Raw genomic sequence first — 21227 nt, 5'->3', positions numbered from 1 at the left:
GGCAGAGGAAAGGGGCACCAGGTCAGTCCCAAGCAAACACAGCTCACAATTACGCACCACCTGCTACTCTCCCTTCCCATTTCCAAGCAGTAATGCATCCCCGGGGGCTAAGTAAACCAGAGTGATTGCAAGTGAACACTCGGTTGGTGGCTCATGGAACATGGGAAACCACAAAGAATACAGAGGGCTTCCCAGTGTAGCTCATTTTAGACGTTCCAGAGTTAAAAGTGACATTTGATTTCATTAACACAAATTAAATGTTAAGTGGAAGGAAATATGCAACATTCTATTACTTCATCATTTGGGCCAGGGTAACAAATTAGAAATACAACTATTAATACTCCAAACATATGGGTTTACCAAAACAAAAGCCATTTAATGTAGAGAACATTGACCACTAAAATGTACTTAGTGCATCAGAAAGTCATGCAAAAATGTAGTCAAAGATCTATTTCCTAACACAAACCATTTTCTATTCCCTTAATTATGTGATTTAAATGCCAAGAATTATCTTAGCATGCCTAATTCCCTAAAGCAGTTTTCTAAAAATCTAATTTGACTTATAAAGGTATTACTCATTTGCTCTAATCGTGGTATTGAGTTATAGAGTGAGTAACAGGTATTTGATTTTAGTACAAAAGCTTCCACTACTTGTATCTCTTCCTCCTTACTAGTAGATTATACCTTGACCAGATTAGATTAGAAATTCCCTGAAGCTGGGAACGCCACCTTGTCACTGAGACTGAATAATACAAAATTTAAAATAACTATCTTATACTACTAAGGGAAAACAGCCAAGTACAAAGTACTGGATATATTATGGCTCCATCTATGTAATAAGGAGGGAAGAGATTTCATATATATATATATATATATATATATATATATATATAAAATTCATATTTGCTTTTTTAAACAAAAGGTTTCTGGAAGTATACATGACAAAGTAATAACCATGATTACCTAGTGGGATCTGAGCAGATGTGGGGCAGGAATGATAAGCAAACATTTTACTGTGAAACTTTTCACATTTTTAAACTTTTAAAGTATGTGAAGATATTGCCTGTTCAAAAGTTCTAATAATTTTTTAAATGCTAAGAAGAATGTACAATGGAATTGAAACAACAAAAACCATCTCTGGCAACAGACTGCTAGGTATTCACTAAACATTTCTTCCTATTCCTTGAAAAACAAGCAGACATTTGTTAGCCCCCATGCAGTAAGGTGTGACCATCAGAATGCGTTCTTCTGCTTATAATCAGATTTAGGCAGAAGGGTATGTGCCAATGCAAGGCCTGCCTCACATAAAAGCCATAAACATATATCCTCCCTGTTCTTTCTCCTTCCATTGGCTGAATATCAGTTCTCAAGATGACGTTGGAAGCTACATGTTTAAGACTGAAGAGCCTTGCCCATGCCCATGTCCTGAATGGTATTGCCTAGGTTTTCTTCTAGGGTTTTTATGGTTTTAGGTCTAACATGTAAGTAAGTCTTTAATCCATCTTGAATTAATTTTTGTATAAGGTGTAAGGAAGGGATCCAGTCTCAGTTTTCTACATATGGCTAGCCAGTTTTCCCAGCACCATTTATTAAATAGGGAATCCTTGCCCCATTGCTTGTTTTTGTCAGGTTTGTCAAAGATCAGATGGTTGTAGATATGCAACATTATTTCTGAGGGCTCTGTTCTGTTCCATTGATCTATATCTCTGTTTTGGTACCAGTACCCTGCTGTTTTGGTTACTGTAGCCTTGTAGTATAGTTTGAAGTCAGGTAGCATGATGCCTCCAGCTTTGTTCTTTTGGCTTAGGATTGACTTGGCAATGCGGGCTCTTTTTTGGTTCCATATGAACTTTAAAGTAGTTTTTTCCAATTCTGTGAAGAAAGTCATTGGTAGCTTGATGGGGATGGCAATGAATCTGTAAATTACCTTGGGCAGTATGGCCATTTTCACAATATTGATTCCTCCTACCCATGAGCATGGAATGTTCTTCCATTTGTTTGTATCCTCTTTTATTTCATTGAGCAGTGGTTTGTAGTTCTCCTTGAAGACGTCCTTCACATCCCTTGTAAGTTGGATTCCTAGGTATTTTATTCTCTTTGAAGCAATTGTGAATGGGAGTTCACTCATGATTTGGCTCTCCGTTTGTCTGTTACTGGTATATAAGAATGCTTGTGATTTTTGTACATTGATTTTGTATCCTGAGACTTTGCTGAAGTTGCTAATCAGCTTAAGGAGATTTTGGGCTGAGACAGTGGGGTTTTCTAGATATACAATCATGTTATCTGCAAACAGGGACAATTTGACTTCCTCTTTTCCTAACTGAATACCCTTGATTTCCTTCTCCTGCCTAATTGCCCTGGCCAGCACTTCCAACACTATGTTGAATAGGAGTGGTGAGAGAGGGCATCCCTGTCTTGTGCCAGTTTTCAAAGGGAATACTTCCAGTTTTTGCCCATTCAGTATGATATTGGCTGTGGGTTCGTCATAGATAGCTCTTATTATTTTGAGATATGTCCCATCAATACCTAATTTATAGAGAGTTTTTAGCATGAAGGGTTGTTTAATTTTGTCAAAGGCCTTTTCTGCATCTATTGAGATAATCATGTGGTTTTTGTCTTTGGTTCTGTTTATATGCTGGATTACATTTATTGATTTGCATATGTTGAACCAGCCTTGCATCCCAGGGATGAAGCCCACTTGATCATGGTGGATAAGCTTTTTGATGTGCTGCTGGATTCGGTTTGCCAGTATTTTATTGAGGATTTTTGCATCAGTGTTCATCAAGGATATTGGTCTACAATTCTCTTTTTTGGTTGTGTCTCTGCCAGGCTTTGGTATCAGGATGATGCTGGCCTCATAAAATGTGTTAGGGAGGATTCCCTCTTTTTCTGTTGATTGGAAGAGTTTCAGAAGGAATGGTACCAGCTCCTCCTTGTACCTCTGGTAGAATTCGGCTGTGAATCCATCTGGTCCTGGGCTTTTTTTGGTTGGTAAGCTATTGATTATTGCCACAATTTCAGAGCCTGTTATTGAACACGAAAAGCAATGGCAACAAAAGCCAAAATTGACAAATGGGATCTAATTAAACTAAAGAGCTTCTGCACAGCAAAAGAAACTACCATCAGAGTGAACAGGCAACCTACAAAATGGGAGAAAATTTTCGCAACCTACTCATCTGGCAAAGGGCTAATATCCAGAATCTACAATGAACTCAAACAAATTTACAAGAAAAAAACAACCCCATCAATAAGTGGGTGAAGGATATGAACAGTCATTTCTCAAAAGAAGACATTTATGCAGCCAACAGACACAGGAAAAAATGCTCATCATCACTGGCCATCAGAGAAATGCGAATCAAAACCACAATGAGATACCATCTCACACCAGTTAGAATGGCCATCATTAAAAAGTCAGAAAACAACAGGTGCTGGAAAGGATGTGGAGAAACAGGAACACTTTTACACTGTTGGTGGCACTGTAAACTAGTTCAACCATTGTGGAAGTCAGTGTGGCGATTCCTCAGGGATCTAGAACTAGAAATACCATTTGACCCAGCCATCCCATTACTGGGTATATACCCAAAGGATTATAAATCATGCTGCTATAAAGACACATGCACAGGTATCTTTACTGCGACACTATTCACAATAGCAAAGACTTGGAACCAACCCAAATGTCCAACAACGATAGACTGGATTAAGAAAACGTGGCACATATACACCATGGAATACTATGCAGCCATAAAAAATGATGAGTTCATGTCCTTTGTAGGGACATGGATGAAACTGGAAACCATCATTCTCAGCAAACTATCGCAAGGACAAAAAATCAAACACCGCATGTTCTCACTCATAGGTGGGAATTGAACAATGAGAACACATGGACACAGGAAGGGGAACATCACACTCTGGGGACTGTTGTGGGGTGGGGGGAGGGGGGAGGGATAGCATTTGGAGATATACCTAGTGCTAAATGACGAGTTAATGGGTGCAGCACACCAACATGGCACATGTATACATATGTAACAAACCTGCACATTGTGCACATGTACCCTAAAACTTAAAGTATAATAATAATAAAAAATAAAAAATAAAAGACTGAAGAGCCTCTGGGGTTCCTAACTGCCTATGTGATGAGAGTCTCACCCCACCCCCTAATCTGGAAAGGCCATGGATTGTTTATGCAAAGAAAAAAAAAAGAAGAAATTAACTTTCACACCATTAGAGCCATTAGACTTTTTGGCGTCTTTGTGTTAACAGCTAGCTTCCCTAACCAATGCACTGCCTTTTGTGTTAACGAACACATTAGCATTTACTTAGTCAATCAGAACGTGAGGTTGAGCTTCCTCAATTCCCAGGACTTAGTCAAGTTTAGAGCATTAAATAAATGGGACCACAAAAAAAATTCCTCAATTGTTCATGGTTATATTATTTTGAGAGTACGCCCCCATAAAAGGCTCTACCTACTCACCAGTAATCCTCGCAAAGTCTCCCTACATTCCTGATGGTAGCTACAGGCAAAAGAAAACACAGGCAAGCACCAGATTCAGGAAAAGAAATGACCTGGGCAGATCCTAGAAACTGACAGTGCAAGCACCCAGCCTTCCCCCTGCCATCCCTGGAAGCCTTGGTCATCTGATGGCTGTCTTCTGTCTTTCTAATGCAAGATGTGCTGGAAAACAGATGCTCTCAAGTTCAACATGGGCTTTCTAGACAGATGTGCATGGGTCTCATTTTCACCTGATTATGATGGTAGTGAAGGTCGAATAGCAGTACAATATAAAAAATTCATGTGTGTATATTTTCTGTATAATTTTTTAAAAATTAAATATTGCAAATACATGTAAAACACCAGCCTACCTGTATCTCTATCCCTTTTCTCATTCCCAGAAGTTATTATTGTCATGACTGCCTATGTGACAAGAAAACACCACTTCTGTTTGAACCCCTAAACAGGGGTTGTGTGTGACACACAACAGGATATTGTGTGTGACAAAATTTAAATAAGTGTTATCATTTATGCGTTCTTTTATAAAATTGCTTTTTTGAGATTTATCCATGTCGATACATGTAGACTTAAGTCATTCATTTTAACTGCTGTATAATATTCCAATATATAACCAGACAATTTATTTTCCCTTTCCCTACTAATAATTACACTGCTTCCAACTTTCTGGTATTCTAAAGACCATGGCTACCTTCTTGACCAAAAAATTGTTATGAGGAACCACACTAATCCTTTTACATATACTGTCTCATTTGGTCCTCACAACACCACAATGAGGTAGGTAGTTAATTCCCATTTTACAGGTGAAGAAACTGAGGTATATACAAATTCATAACTTCTCCAAAGTGACAAAAGGGAATCAGAACTCAAGCTGAAGTATCATTAACTCTAAAACTATGCTTTCAAAAGGTCCCCTATGTGCTTGGCTGGATGACCTTGGAAAAACTGAGACTTAGTTTTTCTTATCTCTAAAATAGAATAACTATCTCTGAAGATAGCTGAAAAAAATACAGATAAAAAATAAAGCACAGTTAGAGATTAGTTCAGTAGCCTGACATTTTCTTTCTACTCCCTTAATCCCTCAGAGGTTTAAGTCCTCTGCTTGTCCTATACAAAGACATGTTCCCAGAGTAACACACCTTACCTCTTAGACCTCAGCTCTTCTCCCATTCCACCTTGGCTACTTTTCTTTCTTCGAATCTCAGATTCAGACCTCTGCTCCTTTCTTCCTAGGCATTTTCCTTTATTTTTAAATATATATAAATGTTTCTTTTTCATCTCTAAAATTAATGTAACACTTTGCATACATACCTTCACCTGGACAGATACTGTCCAGGATATTTGTCAAAGATAAGAGAATAACTTTTCAGAGAACTGTACTACAAACACAAAATTGCACAAGATTGGCAATTTTACAAAATTCAATGGTTATTTACAACCTCATATCAGACATTGAATAAATGCGCAAAACATTTAAATAATAATTAAAACACTTGTTTCTAGTAAAGAGATGGGTATAATCAGTCTACATGTGCCAAAAGGAAGAAAATCTGGAAATAATGGGCCTATTTGTTTTGGGTTGAATTGTGTACCCCCAAAAAGATATGCTGAAGTCCTTATCCCACTACCTCAAAATGCTATCTTATTTGGAAATAAGGTCATCGTAGATGGAATTATTAAGATGAGGTCATTCTGCAGTAAGGGTAGACCCCTAATCCAATATGACCATGTCCTTATTAAGAAACACTGTGTGAAGGGACATATATACAGCAAGCACACCATGTAACCATGAAGGCAGAGATCAAGGAGCTACATCTACAAGCCAAGGAACACCAAAGAGTGCCAGCACACCACCAGCAGGTAGGAGAGAGAACCAGAACAGATTCTCCCTGATAGGCCTCAGAAGGATGCCTTGATCTTGGACTTTTAGTCTCCAGCTAGCTAGTTTTCACAGCAAAATTTATCACATAGAGAATCCTTTCCCCATTGCTTGTTTGTATCGGGTTTGTCGAAAATCAGATGGTTGCAGATGTGTGATGTTTATTTTGAGGTCTCATGAAACTTTTCACAAAGCATTAATGATTTCACCACTCTTCCACCCAGGCTTCACCATAAATATGACGTTTGTTCTTGCCTTAATTTTTAGCAGAATTCATGTTGTTCTGATAGAAGCTCTTTTCTTTTTTTTTTTTTCTTTTTTATTTTTTATTATTATACTTTAGGTTTTAGGGTACATGTGCACAATGTGCAGGTTTGTTACATATGTATCCATGTGCCATGTTGTTTTGCTGCACCCATTAACTCATCATTTAGCATTAGGTATATCTCCTAATGCTGTCCCTCCCCCCTCCCCCCAACCCACAACAGTCCCCAGAGTGTGATGTTCCCCTTCCTGTGTCCGTGAGTTCTCATTGTTCAATTCCCACCTATGCGTGAGAACATGCGGTGTTGGGTTTTTTGTTCTTGCGATAGTTTACTGAGAATGATGTTTTCCAGTTTCATCCATGTCCCTACAAAGGACACGAACTCATCATTTTTTATGGCTGCATAGTATTCCATGGTGTATATGTGCCACATTTTCTTAATCCATTCTATCGTTGTTGGACATTTGGGTTGGTTCCAAGTCTTTGCTATTGTGAATAGTGCCGCAATAAACATACGTGTGCATGTGTCTTTATAGCAGCATGATTTATAATCCTTTGGGTATATACCCAGTAATGGGATGGCTGGGTCAAATGGTATTTCTAGTTCTAGATCCCTGAGGAATTGCCACACTGACTTCCACAATGGTTGAACTAGTTTACAGTCCCACCAACAGTTTAAAAGTGTTCCTATTTCTCTACATCCTCTCCAGCACCTGTTGTTTCCTGACTTTTTAATGATGGCCATTCTAACTGGTATGAGATGATATCTCACGGTGGTTTTGATTTGCATTTCTCTGATGGCCAGTGATGATGAGCATTTCTTCATGTGTTTTTTGGCTGCATAAATGTCTTCTTTTGAGAAGTGTCTGTTCATGTCCTTTGCCCACTTTTTGATGGGGTTGTTTTTTTTTTCTTGTAAATTTGTTTGAGTTCATTGTAGATTCTGGATATTAGCCCTTTGTCAGATGAGTAGGTTGCAAAAATTTTCTCCCATTCTGTAGGTTGCCTGTTCACTCTGATGGTAGTTTCTTTTGCTGTGCAGAAGCTCTTTAGTTTAATTAGATCCCATTTGTCAATTTTGGCTTTTGTTGCCATTGCTTTTGGTGTTTTAGACATGAAGTCCTTGCCCACACCTATGTCCTGAATGGTATTGCCTAAGTTTTCTTGTAGGATTTTAATGGTTTCAGGTCTAACATTTAAGTCTTTAATCCATCTTGGATTAACTTTTGTATAAGGTGTAAGGAAGGGATCCAGTTTCAGCTTTCTACATACGGCTAGCCAGTTTTCCCAGCACCATTTATTAAATAGGGAATCCTTTCCCCATTTCTTGTTTTTGTCAGGTTTGTCAAAGATCAGATAGTTGTAGATATGCAGCATCATTTTGGAGGACTCTGTTCTGTTCCATTGATCTATGTCTCTGTTGTGGTGCCAGTACCATGCTGTTTTGGTTACTGTAGCCTTGTAGTATAGTTTGAATTCAGGTAGCGTGATGCCTCCGGCTTTGTTCTTTTGGCTTAGGATTGACTTGGTGATGCCGGCTGTTTTTTGGTTCCATATGAACTTTAAAGTAGTTTTTTCCAATTCTGTGAAGAAAGTCATTGGTAGCTTGATGGGGATGGCAATGAATCTATAAATTACCTTGGGCAGTATGGCCATTTTCATGATATTGATTCTTCCTATCCATGAGCATGGGATGTTCTTCCATTTGTTTGTATCCTCTTTTATTTCATTGAGCAGTGGTTTGTAGTTCTCCTTGAAGAGGTCCTTCATGTCCCTTGTAAGTTGGATTCCTAGGTATTTTATTCTCTTTGAAGCAATTGTGAATGGGAGTTCACTCATGATTTGGCTGTTTGTCTGTGATTGGTGTACAAGAATGCTTGTGATTTTTGCACATTCGTTTTGCATCCTGAGACTTTGCTGAAGTTGCTAATCGGCTTAAGGAGATTTTGGGCTGAGACAATGGGGTTTTCTAGATATACAATCATGTTATCTGCAAACAGGGACAATTTGACTTCCTCTTTTCCTGATTGATTACCCTTGATTTCCTTCTCCTGCCTGATTGCCCTGGCCAGAACTTCCAGCACTATGTTGAATAGGAGTGGTGAGAGAGGGCATCCCTGTCTTGTGCCAGTTTTCAAAGGGAATGCTTCAGTTTTTGCCCATTCAGTATGATATTGGCTGTGGGTTTGTCATAGATAGCTCTTATTATTTTGAGATACGTCCCATCAATACCTAATTTATAGAGAGTTTTTAGCATGAAGGGTTGTTGAATTTTGTCAAAGGCCTTTTCTGCATCTATTGAGATAATCATGTGGTTTTTGTCTTTGGTTCTGTTTATATGCTGGATTACATTTATTGATTTGCGTATGTTGAACCAGCCTTCCATCCCAGGGATGAAGCCCACTTGATCACGGTGTATAAGCTTTTTGATGTGCTGCTGGATTTGGTTTGCCAGTATTTTATTGAGGATTTTTGCATCAATGTTCATCAAGGATATTGGTCTGAAATTCTCTTTTTTGGTTATGTCTCTGCCAGGCTTTGGTATCAGGACGATGCTGGCTTCATAAAATGTGTTAGGGAGGATTCCCTCTTTTTCTATCGATTGGAATAGTTTCAGAAGGAATGGTACCAGTTCCTCCTTTGCAAACTGTTATCTTATCCCTGTTAACGCCTCAAACTACATCCTATTGAGACATGCTCTAACAAGTTAGTATGAGTTTATTTTGGTGCCAAAATTTTTTGAAATCTATGCAAAGTTTTTTCGTAATATGCATTTTCCATGAACTTTCTGAAGACCCCTTGTACAGATAATGTAAGACCCCTCATACATATTAAGTAAACACAGGTAACAATCAGGATAAACCCTATATGCTATCAATAAGTGATATAAGTTACATAATTTAGATTAGGAGGTCAAATAAAACCTCTCTGAAGATATTAATACAACGTTTTAAGCTGAGACCTCAAGTATAAGCAGTTAACCCTGAAAAGATTAAAGAGAAACAGAAGAATATTCTATGTAGAGAGACCACGAAGTACAAAGACTAACAAGTGCAAAGACTTGAGAAAAAGCTTTGGGATGCTCAGGAACCAAACTATAGACAACAAAAGCAAAAACAGACGAATGGGATTGCATCAAACTAAAAGTCTCCTGCACAGCAAAGGAAACAATGAACAGAGTACAGACAACCCAGAGACTAGGAAAAAATATCTGCAAATCAAACACTGGATAAGGGGCTAATATACCAAATATACAGGGAACTCAAACTACTCAATAACAAGAAAACAAATAACCCTATTTAATAATGGGCAAAAGATCTGAATAGACAATTTTCAAAAGATATACAAATGGCCAATAGATAAACGAAACAATGCTCAACATCTCTAATCAGAGAAATGCAAATTAAAACCACAATATATCACCTCACTCCTTTCAGATTGGTTATTATTAAAAAAGATGAAAGATAACAAGTATAGGTAAAGATGTGTAGAAAAGGGAACCCTTGTCCACTGTTGGCGGTATTATAAATCAGTACAGTCACTTTGTAAAACAGTATGGAAGGTCCTCCAAAAACTAAAAATAGAATTACCATATGATCCAGCAATTCCATTTCTGGGTATATATCCAAAGGAATTGAAATCAGTATGTTGAAAAAATATCTGTACTCCCTATGTTCACTGCCACATTATTCACCATTGTCAAGATATGGAAACAACCAAAGTGTCCACCAATAGGTGAACAGATTTTTTAAATGTGATACACACACACACACACACACACATACACACACACATACACACTCTGCTATTCAACCTTAAGAAAAAAAAGCAGGAAATTCTGTCATTTGACAATATGGATGAACCTAGAGGACATAATGCAAAGTGAAATAAGCCAGGCACAGACAGAGAAATACCATATGATCTCACTTATATGTAAAATCAAATAAAGTCAAACTCATAGAAGTAGAGATCAGATTGGTGGTTATCAGAGGCTAGGGGAGAGGGTAGATGGGGAAAAGAGAGATGCTGGTCAACTGGTGCAAAGTTTTGTTTAGACAAGAACAAGTTCTGGTGATCGATTGCATAGTATGGTGACTATAGTTAATGCATTGTATATGTGTCAAAATAGCTAAAAGAGGATTTTAAATGTTCTCACCAAAAGAAATAATAAATGTTTGAGGTGATAGATATACTAATTAGCTTGATTTGATCATTCTATAATGTATATGTGTAATGAAATATCACATTGTACCCCATAAATACTGTGATGGTTAATACTGAATGTCAACTTGATTGGGTGGAAGGATGCAAAGTATTGTTCCTGGGTGTATCTGTGAGGGTATTGCCAAAGGAGATTAACATTTAGTCAGTGGACTAGGAGAGGCAGACTCACACTCAATCTGGGTGGGCACCATCTAATCAGTTGCCAGTGTGGCTAGGATAAAAGCAGGCAGAGAAACGTGGAAGGACTAGACTGGCTGAGTCTTGCGGCCTCCATCTTTCTCCTGTGCTGGATGCTTCCTCCCCTTGAACATCAGAATCTCAGTTCTTCAACTTTTGGACTCTTGGACCTTCACCAGTGGTTTGCCAGGGGCTCTCTGCCCTTTGGCGACAAACTGAAGGCTGCACTGTTGGCTTCCCTACTTTTGAGGTTTTGAGATTCAGACTGGCTTCCTTGCCCCTCAGCTTGCAGACAGCCTATGGTGGGACTTCACCTTGTGATCATGTAAGTCAATACTCCTTATATACATCTATCCTATTAGTCCTCTCCCTCTACAGAACCCTGACTAATACAAATATATACAATTATTTGTCAATTAAAGATAAAACTTTACAAATTTTTTAATTAAAAAATGTAAAGTACGGGTAGAAGAAAGAGGTACTCATGAAAGAAACTAAATTTCTTTTTATTTTTAAAATATATAGTATGCTACTGAAAGTGGAATACCTCTAAGATAAACAAATCTGCCTTGGAAACTAATTATTTTGCTTAACTCACCATTTTAGAGACTCATCCCATATATCCCACCGATGAGTCTGGAACACAGACGCATCTCACAGTTTTCTTTTTTTCTCCTCTACCAATGTTTACAAGGAGAATTTGCATTATCAGGCTTTTTGACAAAACCAATGACATACATATGGGTGTGTGTGTGTGCATGTGTGTGTATGTGTGTGTGTAAATAAAAGATTGACAAGACTATATCAACTGAAAGAAGTCCAAAGACAGAACCTCAAAAAAAATGAATTCGATATAATCTAATTTTAAAAGGCCTTAAGAATAATGGCATGCCAATGTGACATTCATTTATTTAAAAAAAAAAAAACTACATTGAAGAATCTTCTTGCCTAAAATTAGCAGAACTGATAAAAACTATAGGTGAGAACACATAAGAAAAAATAACCTATTTATAAAAGCTAATGTGATATCAGTACAGTAAAATCCAGCCTCAATAATCTAAGCGAACTCTTTGAATCAGTCAGTAAGTATAAAGTAAAAACCATTTTTACTTTCTAAAAGTCACTAGTAAAATTTTGCACCAAACAGACCATTTTATAGAATAAAAAGTGACGGGAGTGGAAAGTCTTCTGAAACTTGAATGCCTGATCCTAGACTTATGAACTATGTGTTTGCCCTTAAGAGCTAGAACAAGATAAAAATACAAAGAGGAGTTTAAGGGATTTAGGAGAATTCATGGATGACTGACAAACAATTGGATCTTGCAGAACCTGGGGAGATATGCATTATTTTGCTAAATCCCCTCGTCATCCATTATTTGTTCTACGATCTCACTGTAGAAAACCAGACCCTAAACTAACCTTTGGCAGTCAACGTCAGAGACAGAATATTTGTCTGGATGAGCCACCGATGTGATCAGCAAGGCACTTATGTCAGTATAAATAACAACACCATCATGCCTCACTTAATGATGGGGATACATTCTGGAAAATGCATCGTTAGGCAATTTTGTCATTCTATGGACATTACAGAGCATATAGTTACACAAAATTAGATAGTACAGCCCACAGCACACCTAGGCCATGTGGTACAGTATACTGCTCCTAGGCCAAAACCTGGACAGCATGTTACTCTACTAAATACTGTAGGCTACTGTAACACACTGGTAAGTATTTGTGTGTCTAAACATTTCTAAACATAGAAAACACCTCTGTATATGCAATCTCCCAAGGACCAAAATGTTGTCATGTGGTACATGACTAATTATATAGCTGAGCCACTGACTAATCAGCAGATTCTCTCCAGGTATTTGTTTGGAATATGTTGCAAGTGCCATTAAAATTAAACTGGAATTCTTTTGAAATCGATTTTAATAGATTAGGAGGATAAAAGTTTAAAAACCATGACCTAAAATAAAAGGGCAAAGAAAAGTTTCGTGTGTTTGTTTTTGGCTAACATCAGTGTTAGGTCAGTGAAAAGTTCATACTTGAAAACATCAGTGTTGAATGTCTGGCATATTTTCTCTCTGCCTTTCTGGGAAGGTAGGATCCCCAGAGATACATGATTTGGCGCCTAACAACAGACAACATGGTCTACTAGATTTATCTCAGATTAATCCTAGGTACACAAAAAAAAGAAATTTAACATTGGAAATAAAAAATTTTAATTGACATGGAAAAGTCTGCTAGTGAGTCTGTTTCTGCTGTAACAAGTAAGCAAAAACACAGTCAGAATTGTAGTAGATGTTTAGGCAGCCTTTCCAGCAGCCACAATGCTGCATCCATTACACTGTTGTCCACAGAAAGCCATCGTGTCTGCGTCTGCTCTACAAGGTCTGCTTATTTCATTAGAATGCTGAACTAAAGGAGATATTTCCATTTTCAGGATTTCTTCTTTACCTCATCAGTTTCCCATGTCTTAAGGTCTTTATGGCTAAGAAAAGAAATCGGAGTGACCCACTAAATCTGAAAAGATTTGGTAATTATCATCATCCAAACCATGTCTTGAGTGTCCTTGTCCTCTGCTTTCCTCTTCTTTGTTGATGTCACCCTGCTCTCATGAGCCTCTGGCCAGTGGTCTCCTTAAGCTCAAACACCATGCCGTCAATTAAGGTGCTGAGTTCTGATGGGGAGATATTCAATATGGAAATTGCCAAACAATCTGTGACTATCAAGACCATGTTGGAAGATTTGAGAACGGATGGAGATAATGACCCAGCTCCTCTACCAAAGTTAATGCAGCGATATTTTTAAAAGGTCATTTGGTGGTGTACCCACCACAAAAATGGCCCTCCTCCTCCTGAGGATGATGCGAACAAAGAAAACGAACAGAGGAGATCCCTCCTTAGGACCAACAATTCCTGAAAGTCGATCAAGGAATACTTTTTCTACTTCTTCTGCCTGCAAACTACTTAGACATCAAAGGTTTGCTTGATGTTACATGCAAGACTGTTGCCAATATGATCAAGGAGAAAAGTCCTGAGAAGATTCGCAAGACTTCCAATACCAAAAATGACTTTACTGAAGAAGAGGAAACCCAGGTACGCCAAGAGAACCAGCGGTGTGAACAGAAGTGAAATGTCCTTGACGCCGTCACACTGTAAGGATTGTTCCAAATACTAGCTACCCTGCTCTGTTTATAATTGTTAATATCAGACAAAGAGCAGAGAAATGCAGCAGCAAATCAATTGTTATGAGCAGAATATTGTCCTCAGTGAATGTGTGGTGTGAATACAGATTCCAAACCTATGGCTGAGTTTCTCATAGTATGATCAAGTTTCTTTTTTCTTTGCTCTGAATAAAACCGTACTGTGGGTTCTCTATAGAAGGCGGCATTTTGGGCTTTCCCTCTTTTTTGTAAAGTGATGTCTGCCTAGATTATTGTCCAGTTAACTTTAGTGACCTTTTAAAGTTGGCATTGTAAAAAAAACAAATTGCAAAAGAAAAAGAAGAAAACAACAGCAAAACCCGTAACAGTGTCTTCAAGCCTATGACCAACATCAACATCTGCAATCTTTTATTGAAAATAGTGACTATTTATTAATCACAGAGTAACACGGGGCTAATAACAGCATCTGCTTAGTGAGGATGCTGTGCAGTTTAAAAGAGACAATGCTCATAAAGCTCCTAGCATACTATGTGGTGTAAGATAGAGAGCTCAAAATTTTATTCCTTACAGCAACGCTGTGATGAGGTGTTCCACCATGTCAAAGGTGAGAACACTGAGGATTAGTGGGAGTGACTCACTCAGTTGACAGAGCCAACACATAGCAGTTCTCTTCACCATCATGCCATATTCACTCTGGTCTAGCCTGAGGTATAACTATTCAGGATAATGGCTTGTTCCTGCTAAGGTCTCTGGAGTCAATGCTGGTTTTAAATCTTATATTTATCTCTACCAGCTATGAAACACTGAGCAAGTTGGTGAAGCTCTCTGAATCTGATTCCTCATTTCAAGGACCTATCTCAGAAGGTGATTTTGAGTATTAAACACCAGTAAATAGAAAGTGTGCAATAAATAACAGTTTTCATTCAATAAACATTAACTGGGCTTCTACTAAGTGCCAGGCACTGTTCTAGGTCAGAATCTCCAAATTTATCTGCATATCAGAATCATCTGGGTAAAATTTAAATCTCAACTCCCTGCTCATGCTGGAAACCAATTAAATCACAATTTATGCGGGTTGGACACAGGCATGAGTATTTTGTGAAGCATCCCAGGTGATTCCGATGTGCAGACAACCTTGGAAATCACTGTATGTTAGGCACTGGATTCAAGTATCTTCCCTTAGGGAGCTCCAACTTTACTCACTCTACTCTTCTAAGCATTTCACACCTAACCCCTCTTTTGGACTCCTTGCTATTACTGCTGTAGCTCAGGTCCTCGGCACCTCTCCATGAACTTGCTAACTTGACCCCACTACTACTACCACTTAGTCCCCTCGTGCACACAAGCCCAGCTCTGATGATATCAGCCCCATGCTCAGAATCACTGAATGAACTCCCTCTGGCTATCAACTCCTCAGTCTAGCCTTCAAAGCCCTCCACAAAAGGCATCTCTCCTCACTATCCTGGGACAACGCCCTATGTCTGCCAATCTGCAAGCAGACTCATTCATGAGAATGAGGAAAAAAATCCTTGTAATACTAGAGAGCCAGTTTATTGCTCAGTTATAAAATAAAATGTTCTCCAATTTAAAACTGTGTTCTTAAAAACAATGGTAACCTTGGTTTTAAAATGCCTTTAATTTCACAATTTTATAATTTCAGATTAAACACCCCAAAAAGAATTGCTTTTACCTTAATTTAAGGAGTGGCTGGGTCACCCACTTCTTTAACTTCCGTCTCCCAAATGAAGTTTTAGTGTGGTCTAAAACCCACAGCAAACTTCCTTTGGTTTTCATATCAGTCTAAGAAAGACCAGAAAACAAGTTTTATTAACTAGACAATTATTTGTGACAAATTGTTATTTCATATACCCCGATTCTAAATGTCATATATACCTAGCACAATGTGGCTCATAACAGGTGTTCATTTAATGTTGGACAGATGAATACATACATACAGAATGAAGTACTGACATTTTACACAGAAAAGGGATCATTTATAGTTTTTGGTTACCTAAGAATAAATTATTCAGAAGATTCTTTTGAAATGTACGCTTATCTAAGCATCTTTAAAATATAATTGCATACTTTCCTGCCTTGGGAAATACAACATGGTGAAGATGACTTAATTTTCCTTTGGTATTCCACAGTTACCATTTTATAAACCAATGCTCTCATGACAACACTGAACAAGGTGCTGGAGACAGACATGAACCTGCACTGCACTCTAGGTATTTACCCAGGAAGGATTTTATTTTAGTTTGTTTTACTAAATCCCTAGAAAAGTTTGCTTTTGCCACTTAAAATTTGGGTCCTTAAAAAAAAAATCACAATTAACTAGACATAATTAATTTCACCAAGGTTTCATAGTAGTATTACAAAGCCCACTGAGACATTTAAATCTGAAGACCTAAAACAGCTGTTTCCACTTGAGTTGGGTTTTTTTAATCCTTTCTTTTTTTCCTTCTCCTCTGTAAGTAGCTACTTCCAGAGTACCTCCTATGTGCTGAACATAGCAAGGACATGGTCCCACCCTCAGGGTGCATATAGCCAAGTTGGAAAAAGACTCATAATTAGGATACAATGCCACCTGCCAGGAATCAACTAGAAAAGGTGTGACATAAGCTCTCAGGCCTCAGGAGTTCAACGGAGAGAGCACAGAGAAGGTACAAGGTCACAAAGGTTCTTCTGAGGATGGCTGGACAGGCTAAGGAGGGCAGTTCAGATCAGCAGCAGCACTGCTCCTGAGACCAGAGCTTGACTGGCCTGACTGGGGTAAAGGGTCCCGTGAAGAGGCCAATTCCCTGACACCCCTGGAGAAGCCGGCTCAGACAAGAGAGGAGGGAGAGACACGTGTCCTATTATATCCTTGTTCTTGCTGACACCCAACTCCTACCCTGCACCTCTTTCCATTGCTCCTTGGAAAGGTGGGTGGGGGGTGGGGGGGTGAAGTTGAGGGACAAAGACAAGCAGAAGATGTTAATTCTCAGCTTCTGCTTCTAAAATGGTGCAAGGCCCAATAAAGGAAGGAATTTTGAAGGGTATTTTGATTCTAGATGATTTCTGCCTTAGGAATTTGATTTCAGAACTGACTCTGTTGTAGTAGGATTTGAACAGGGAAGATGCAACAGAAGCAAGGAACGCTTACAATGCCAGGGGTGGCAGCAGGCTGACTATCGGCACTCCTTCAGCTGAGAAATGTCTCTTTATTCCTACTACTTATTTCCTATCATGGAGATGGCTACAGAATTGATGAGAGAGACCGGCAAGACAGATCCTCAGCTTTTGGATGATGACAAGATAAAAATGTTACTGAACAAAAATACATCTGAATTCAGCATACTAGGACAGACTGGAACAGGAAGAAATTGAGAGAAACTAGTTAATAATATGCAGATTCAGGAGTCAGGAGAATAAATTCAGTGTTTAATTTGCGATAGTAATAAATATTTCTGAAGAGTTTTAACTCCTTTGACTCAGATGGTTCAGATGATTCTCCACTACTTAATCAAATGGCGTTGGGTTGCTTTTTATCTCTATTACTTTGTTAGGATAACATTAATTTTATAATGTAATGTCTCATCTTCCCAAGTGATAATTTAATAAATGAAAGTAGTAAGTTTAATCTCCCCGTTATCTTCCTAATTCATCAACAAAGGACAAATAAACAATGAAAGTTTGTGAACTGAGGCCCGGTGCATTGGCTCATGCCTGTAATCCTAGGATTTTGGGAGGCCGAGGCAAGTGGATCACCTGAGGTCAAGAGTTTGAGACCAGCCTGGCCAACATGGCAAAACCCTGTCTCTACTAAAAATACAAAAATTAGCCAGGTGTGGTGGTGGGTGCCTGTAATCCCAGCTACTAGGGAGGCTGAGGCAGGAGAACCACTTGAACCCAGGAGGTAGAGGTTGCAGTGAGCCAATATCACGTCACTTCAGTCAACTGAGCCTGGGCAACAGAGCGAGACTCTGTCTCAAAGAAGAAAAAAAAAAAAAGAAAGAAAGTTTGCGAACTGAAATGTTATGCATCTTACAGTCAAACTGAATATCCCAGAAACTTGTTTTATAACCTGAATAATGAAATAAGACTGCAAACATTTCAACAAAAAGTTAAAGGTATATAGAAAAATATAACCAAGTAGACAAAAAAAAACCCACTTCATATTAATTTTCAGTGACGATGCCTTTCCAAAAAACTACCTGATACAGAAATGATGTTACAGAAATTGTCAGGATAAGCATGCCCCTCAGTCATTAAAAAGGACAGCTCCATCATTTCCCCCAAAAAACCCAGAAGTATTATGTACAGTTCATTCTCCAAAAAGTGCTACAGTTATCAATTAATAGTGCAGTCAGCTAAAGACACTATATTTTCACCTGTATCTCTAAAAACAGACTGCTGCCTTACTCAGAAGTTTTTTCCAAAACCATTTATAATCAACTAGCCCTTATATTTGCCTGACCTGATTCTGCAGGATTTCCAGATTCCTTAATGTTGTTCCATTAATTGTCATAAATTCCATTTTACTTGATAGCTGTTTAAAATTCCTGTAAAAGAATCAAATATAATTAGCCTAGATGTAAGTGCATAAAGAAATAAAAAAACTAATTCAGGAACTAGAAACATTCTGGCTACATTATGGCAAAAATTAGCATTCTCATAGGAAATCAAAAAAAGGAGCAAAATGAAAATTCATCAGGCTGTTGCATTCCATTAATGCTGGTGCTGTTAAGTAGATTGATGCAAGACAAAGATAGTTACTCTAACAAAAAAAACAAGAACAGGAAAGGGAAGTAATGGTAACAACATTTTGTTTTGGTTTTGCTCTAGGAATAGAACCAAACATGGTCTTTTATCATTAGCCAAGCACAGTGGTCACAGCTTCATGAAAAGCTGTGCAATCAGCTAGAAAAATATGTCAAGATACTTAAAACTGTCCTCCTTATTCTTTAGCATGAGATCATCTTGATAAATACTTTTAATCAAGATTCTAGGCCAGGCGCAGTGGCTCACACCTGTAATCCCTGCACTTTGGGAGGCTGAGGCAGGCGGATCACCTGAGGTGAGGAGTTCGAAACCAGCCTGGCCAATATGGCAAAACCTCGTCTCTACTAAAAAATATAAAAATTAGCCAGGCATGGTGGCATGGACCTGTAGTCCCAGCTACTCGGGAGGCTGAGGCACAAGAATCGCTTGAACCGGGGAGGCAGAGATTGCAATGAGCTGAGATCATGCCACTGCACTCCAACCTGGGCAACAGAGTGAGACTACATCTGCAAAAAAAAAAAAAAAAAAGATTCTAACATATGCAACAAGTGTTATTTACTCTGTAATTAACAACACACATGCAGCCGGGCACAGTGGCTCACGCCTGTAATCCCAGCACTTTGGGAGGCCAAGGCAGGTGGATCACGAGGTCAAGAGATGGAGACCATCCTGGCCAACCAACATGATGAAACCCCGTCTCTACTAAAAATACAAAAATTAGCTGGGCGTAGTGGCACACGCCTGTAGTCCCAGCAACTCGGGAGGCTGAGGGAGGAGAATTGCTTGAACCCGGGAGGTGGAGGTTGCAGTGAGCCGAGATTGTGCCACTGCACTCCAGCCCAGGTGACAGAGTGTGACTCCGTCTCCAAAAAAAAAAAAAAAAAGAAAAAAGAAAAAAGAAAAAAAACACACATTACCATGGCCGCATTTAGTGGGTATAAAACACTATTATTTCCTTAAACTCAGTTAAAGCATTCACACTCTCCTTATTGTCCCAGTATCTATCCAAAACAAAATTAGAAGTTCAATAAATTTCAAAAAGATTTGAGAATGAGCTACAGCATGACTAATAAATGTATGTACAATTCCAATTCATGTTAAGAACTACTAATCAATGCAGTACCAATGCAGTAATTCAATTTCCCTTATCAGCCAGTCCTTAAATGTTTCTGTCAACAGCCCTTACAGGCTTGAGAGCTTATTTTTAAAGGCAAGGAAAATAACAGCAGGTCACTAAATTATTTAACAAAAGAAAGGCATAAGTGTTTGTGCTATAAACCTATTGCCCTTCTCATAGCTGTAATGAAATTTAGGTAACATCCAGTTTCCCGAGTTAAGAAAACAAGCCCTCACCCAGAACTTTACAGAACCTAAAATCAGAGCCCGAAAAACCAGTACCCAAAAAGAGATTCCTTCACTTCTAGATGACTCCTTTGACTAAGGCCCCAAAGCCCTGGAAAAGAGAAATACTTTACCTCAAATTAGGAACGTTGCCTAGTAACTCAATGCTGTCCTTTCGTAGTGTAATGTATCTGTGACAGGTTTGATCTAGCTTCCAAAGAATGATAATCTGTTAATGATTTTCAGAGGGAAGCAACTCCAAAACTGAAGGATAGCAAGTGTTCAGCCCTTTCTCTCCCTCTGGTAGCAGTTAACTTAATTTGTCTTGAATTACAGCAATTTATGTTGTGCCTCTACCCTCCTTAATAGATCTAAGCGCCCTGAAGGCAATCATTTTGTACCACCTGTAGGGCTTAGTGGACAGTAGAGGCTCTACAAATATCTGTCATCTTCCTATGGGAAAACCAGGTTGGGTTTATATTTTTCCCTTTGAATCACAAAGCTCCAGAAATGTCTGTGAAATAGCCAGACAGTTATAAAATGTAAAACATTATTTACAGGAAGAAACAATTAGGCAGTGATTGGCTATGTAGCTGACAAGAGCTCACATGAATTCATGGTCAAAGATCTAAGTTGGAAGTTTGGCTGATAGCCTGGGCTCTGAGTTAGTATCTAACCAGTTACCCATATGTTTAGATATGAGTCCTTACTTCCGCTGTTCTGACAATTAGGTTTAACAAAGCCCATCCTAGGGGTGACTAGTTAACATGTTAGTGCCCTAATCAGACATCGACCCTAGAAGGGTGCTTAGCTGCCATTGTTGTTTATTTGGGTTATAACAGAATACCTCAGAATGGGCAGTTTGTAAACAGAAGTTTATTGCTCAGAGTTCTGGAGGCTGTCA

The 21227-nt window shown here is 38.6% G+C and overlaps 1 protein-coding gene and 1 pseudogene across 3 annotated transcripts in view; one reads left to right on the top strand and one right to left on the bottom strand.

The window, feature by feature from the left end:
* MSH3 (mutS homolog 3) overlaps positions 1–21227 on the bottom strand; it is a 229626-nt gene that overhangs the window by 125951 nt on the left and 82448 nt on the right. For all 3 annotated transcript variants that reach the window (XM_003261531.3, XM_030800806.1, XM_030800807.1), the window contains exons 11-12: positions 18678–18762; positions 15909–16018 (exon numbers count right to left, since the gene is read on the bottom strand). In XM_003261531.3, coding sequence (XP_003261579.2) covers positions 15909–16018; positions 18678–18762 — 195 coding nt within the window. The remainder of the gene's footprint in view (positions 1–15908; positions 16019–18677; positions 18763–21227) is intronic.
* LOC100595945 lies at positions 13708–14186 on the top strand (annotated as a pseudogene).

This window comes from Nomascus leucogenys, chromosome 2 (genome assembly GCF_006542625.1).
Source record: "Nomascus leucogenys isolate Asia chromosome 2, Asia_NLE_v1, whole genome shotgun sequence".
Lineage (NCBI taxonomy): Eukaryota > Metazoa > Chordata > Mammalia > Primates > Hylobatidae > Nomascus > Nomascus leucogenys.
Note: the sequence above shows the minus strand (reverse complement) of the source record. Positions and strands in the feature narration are given on the sequence as shown.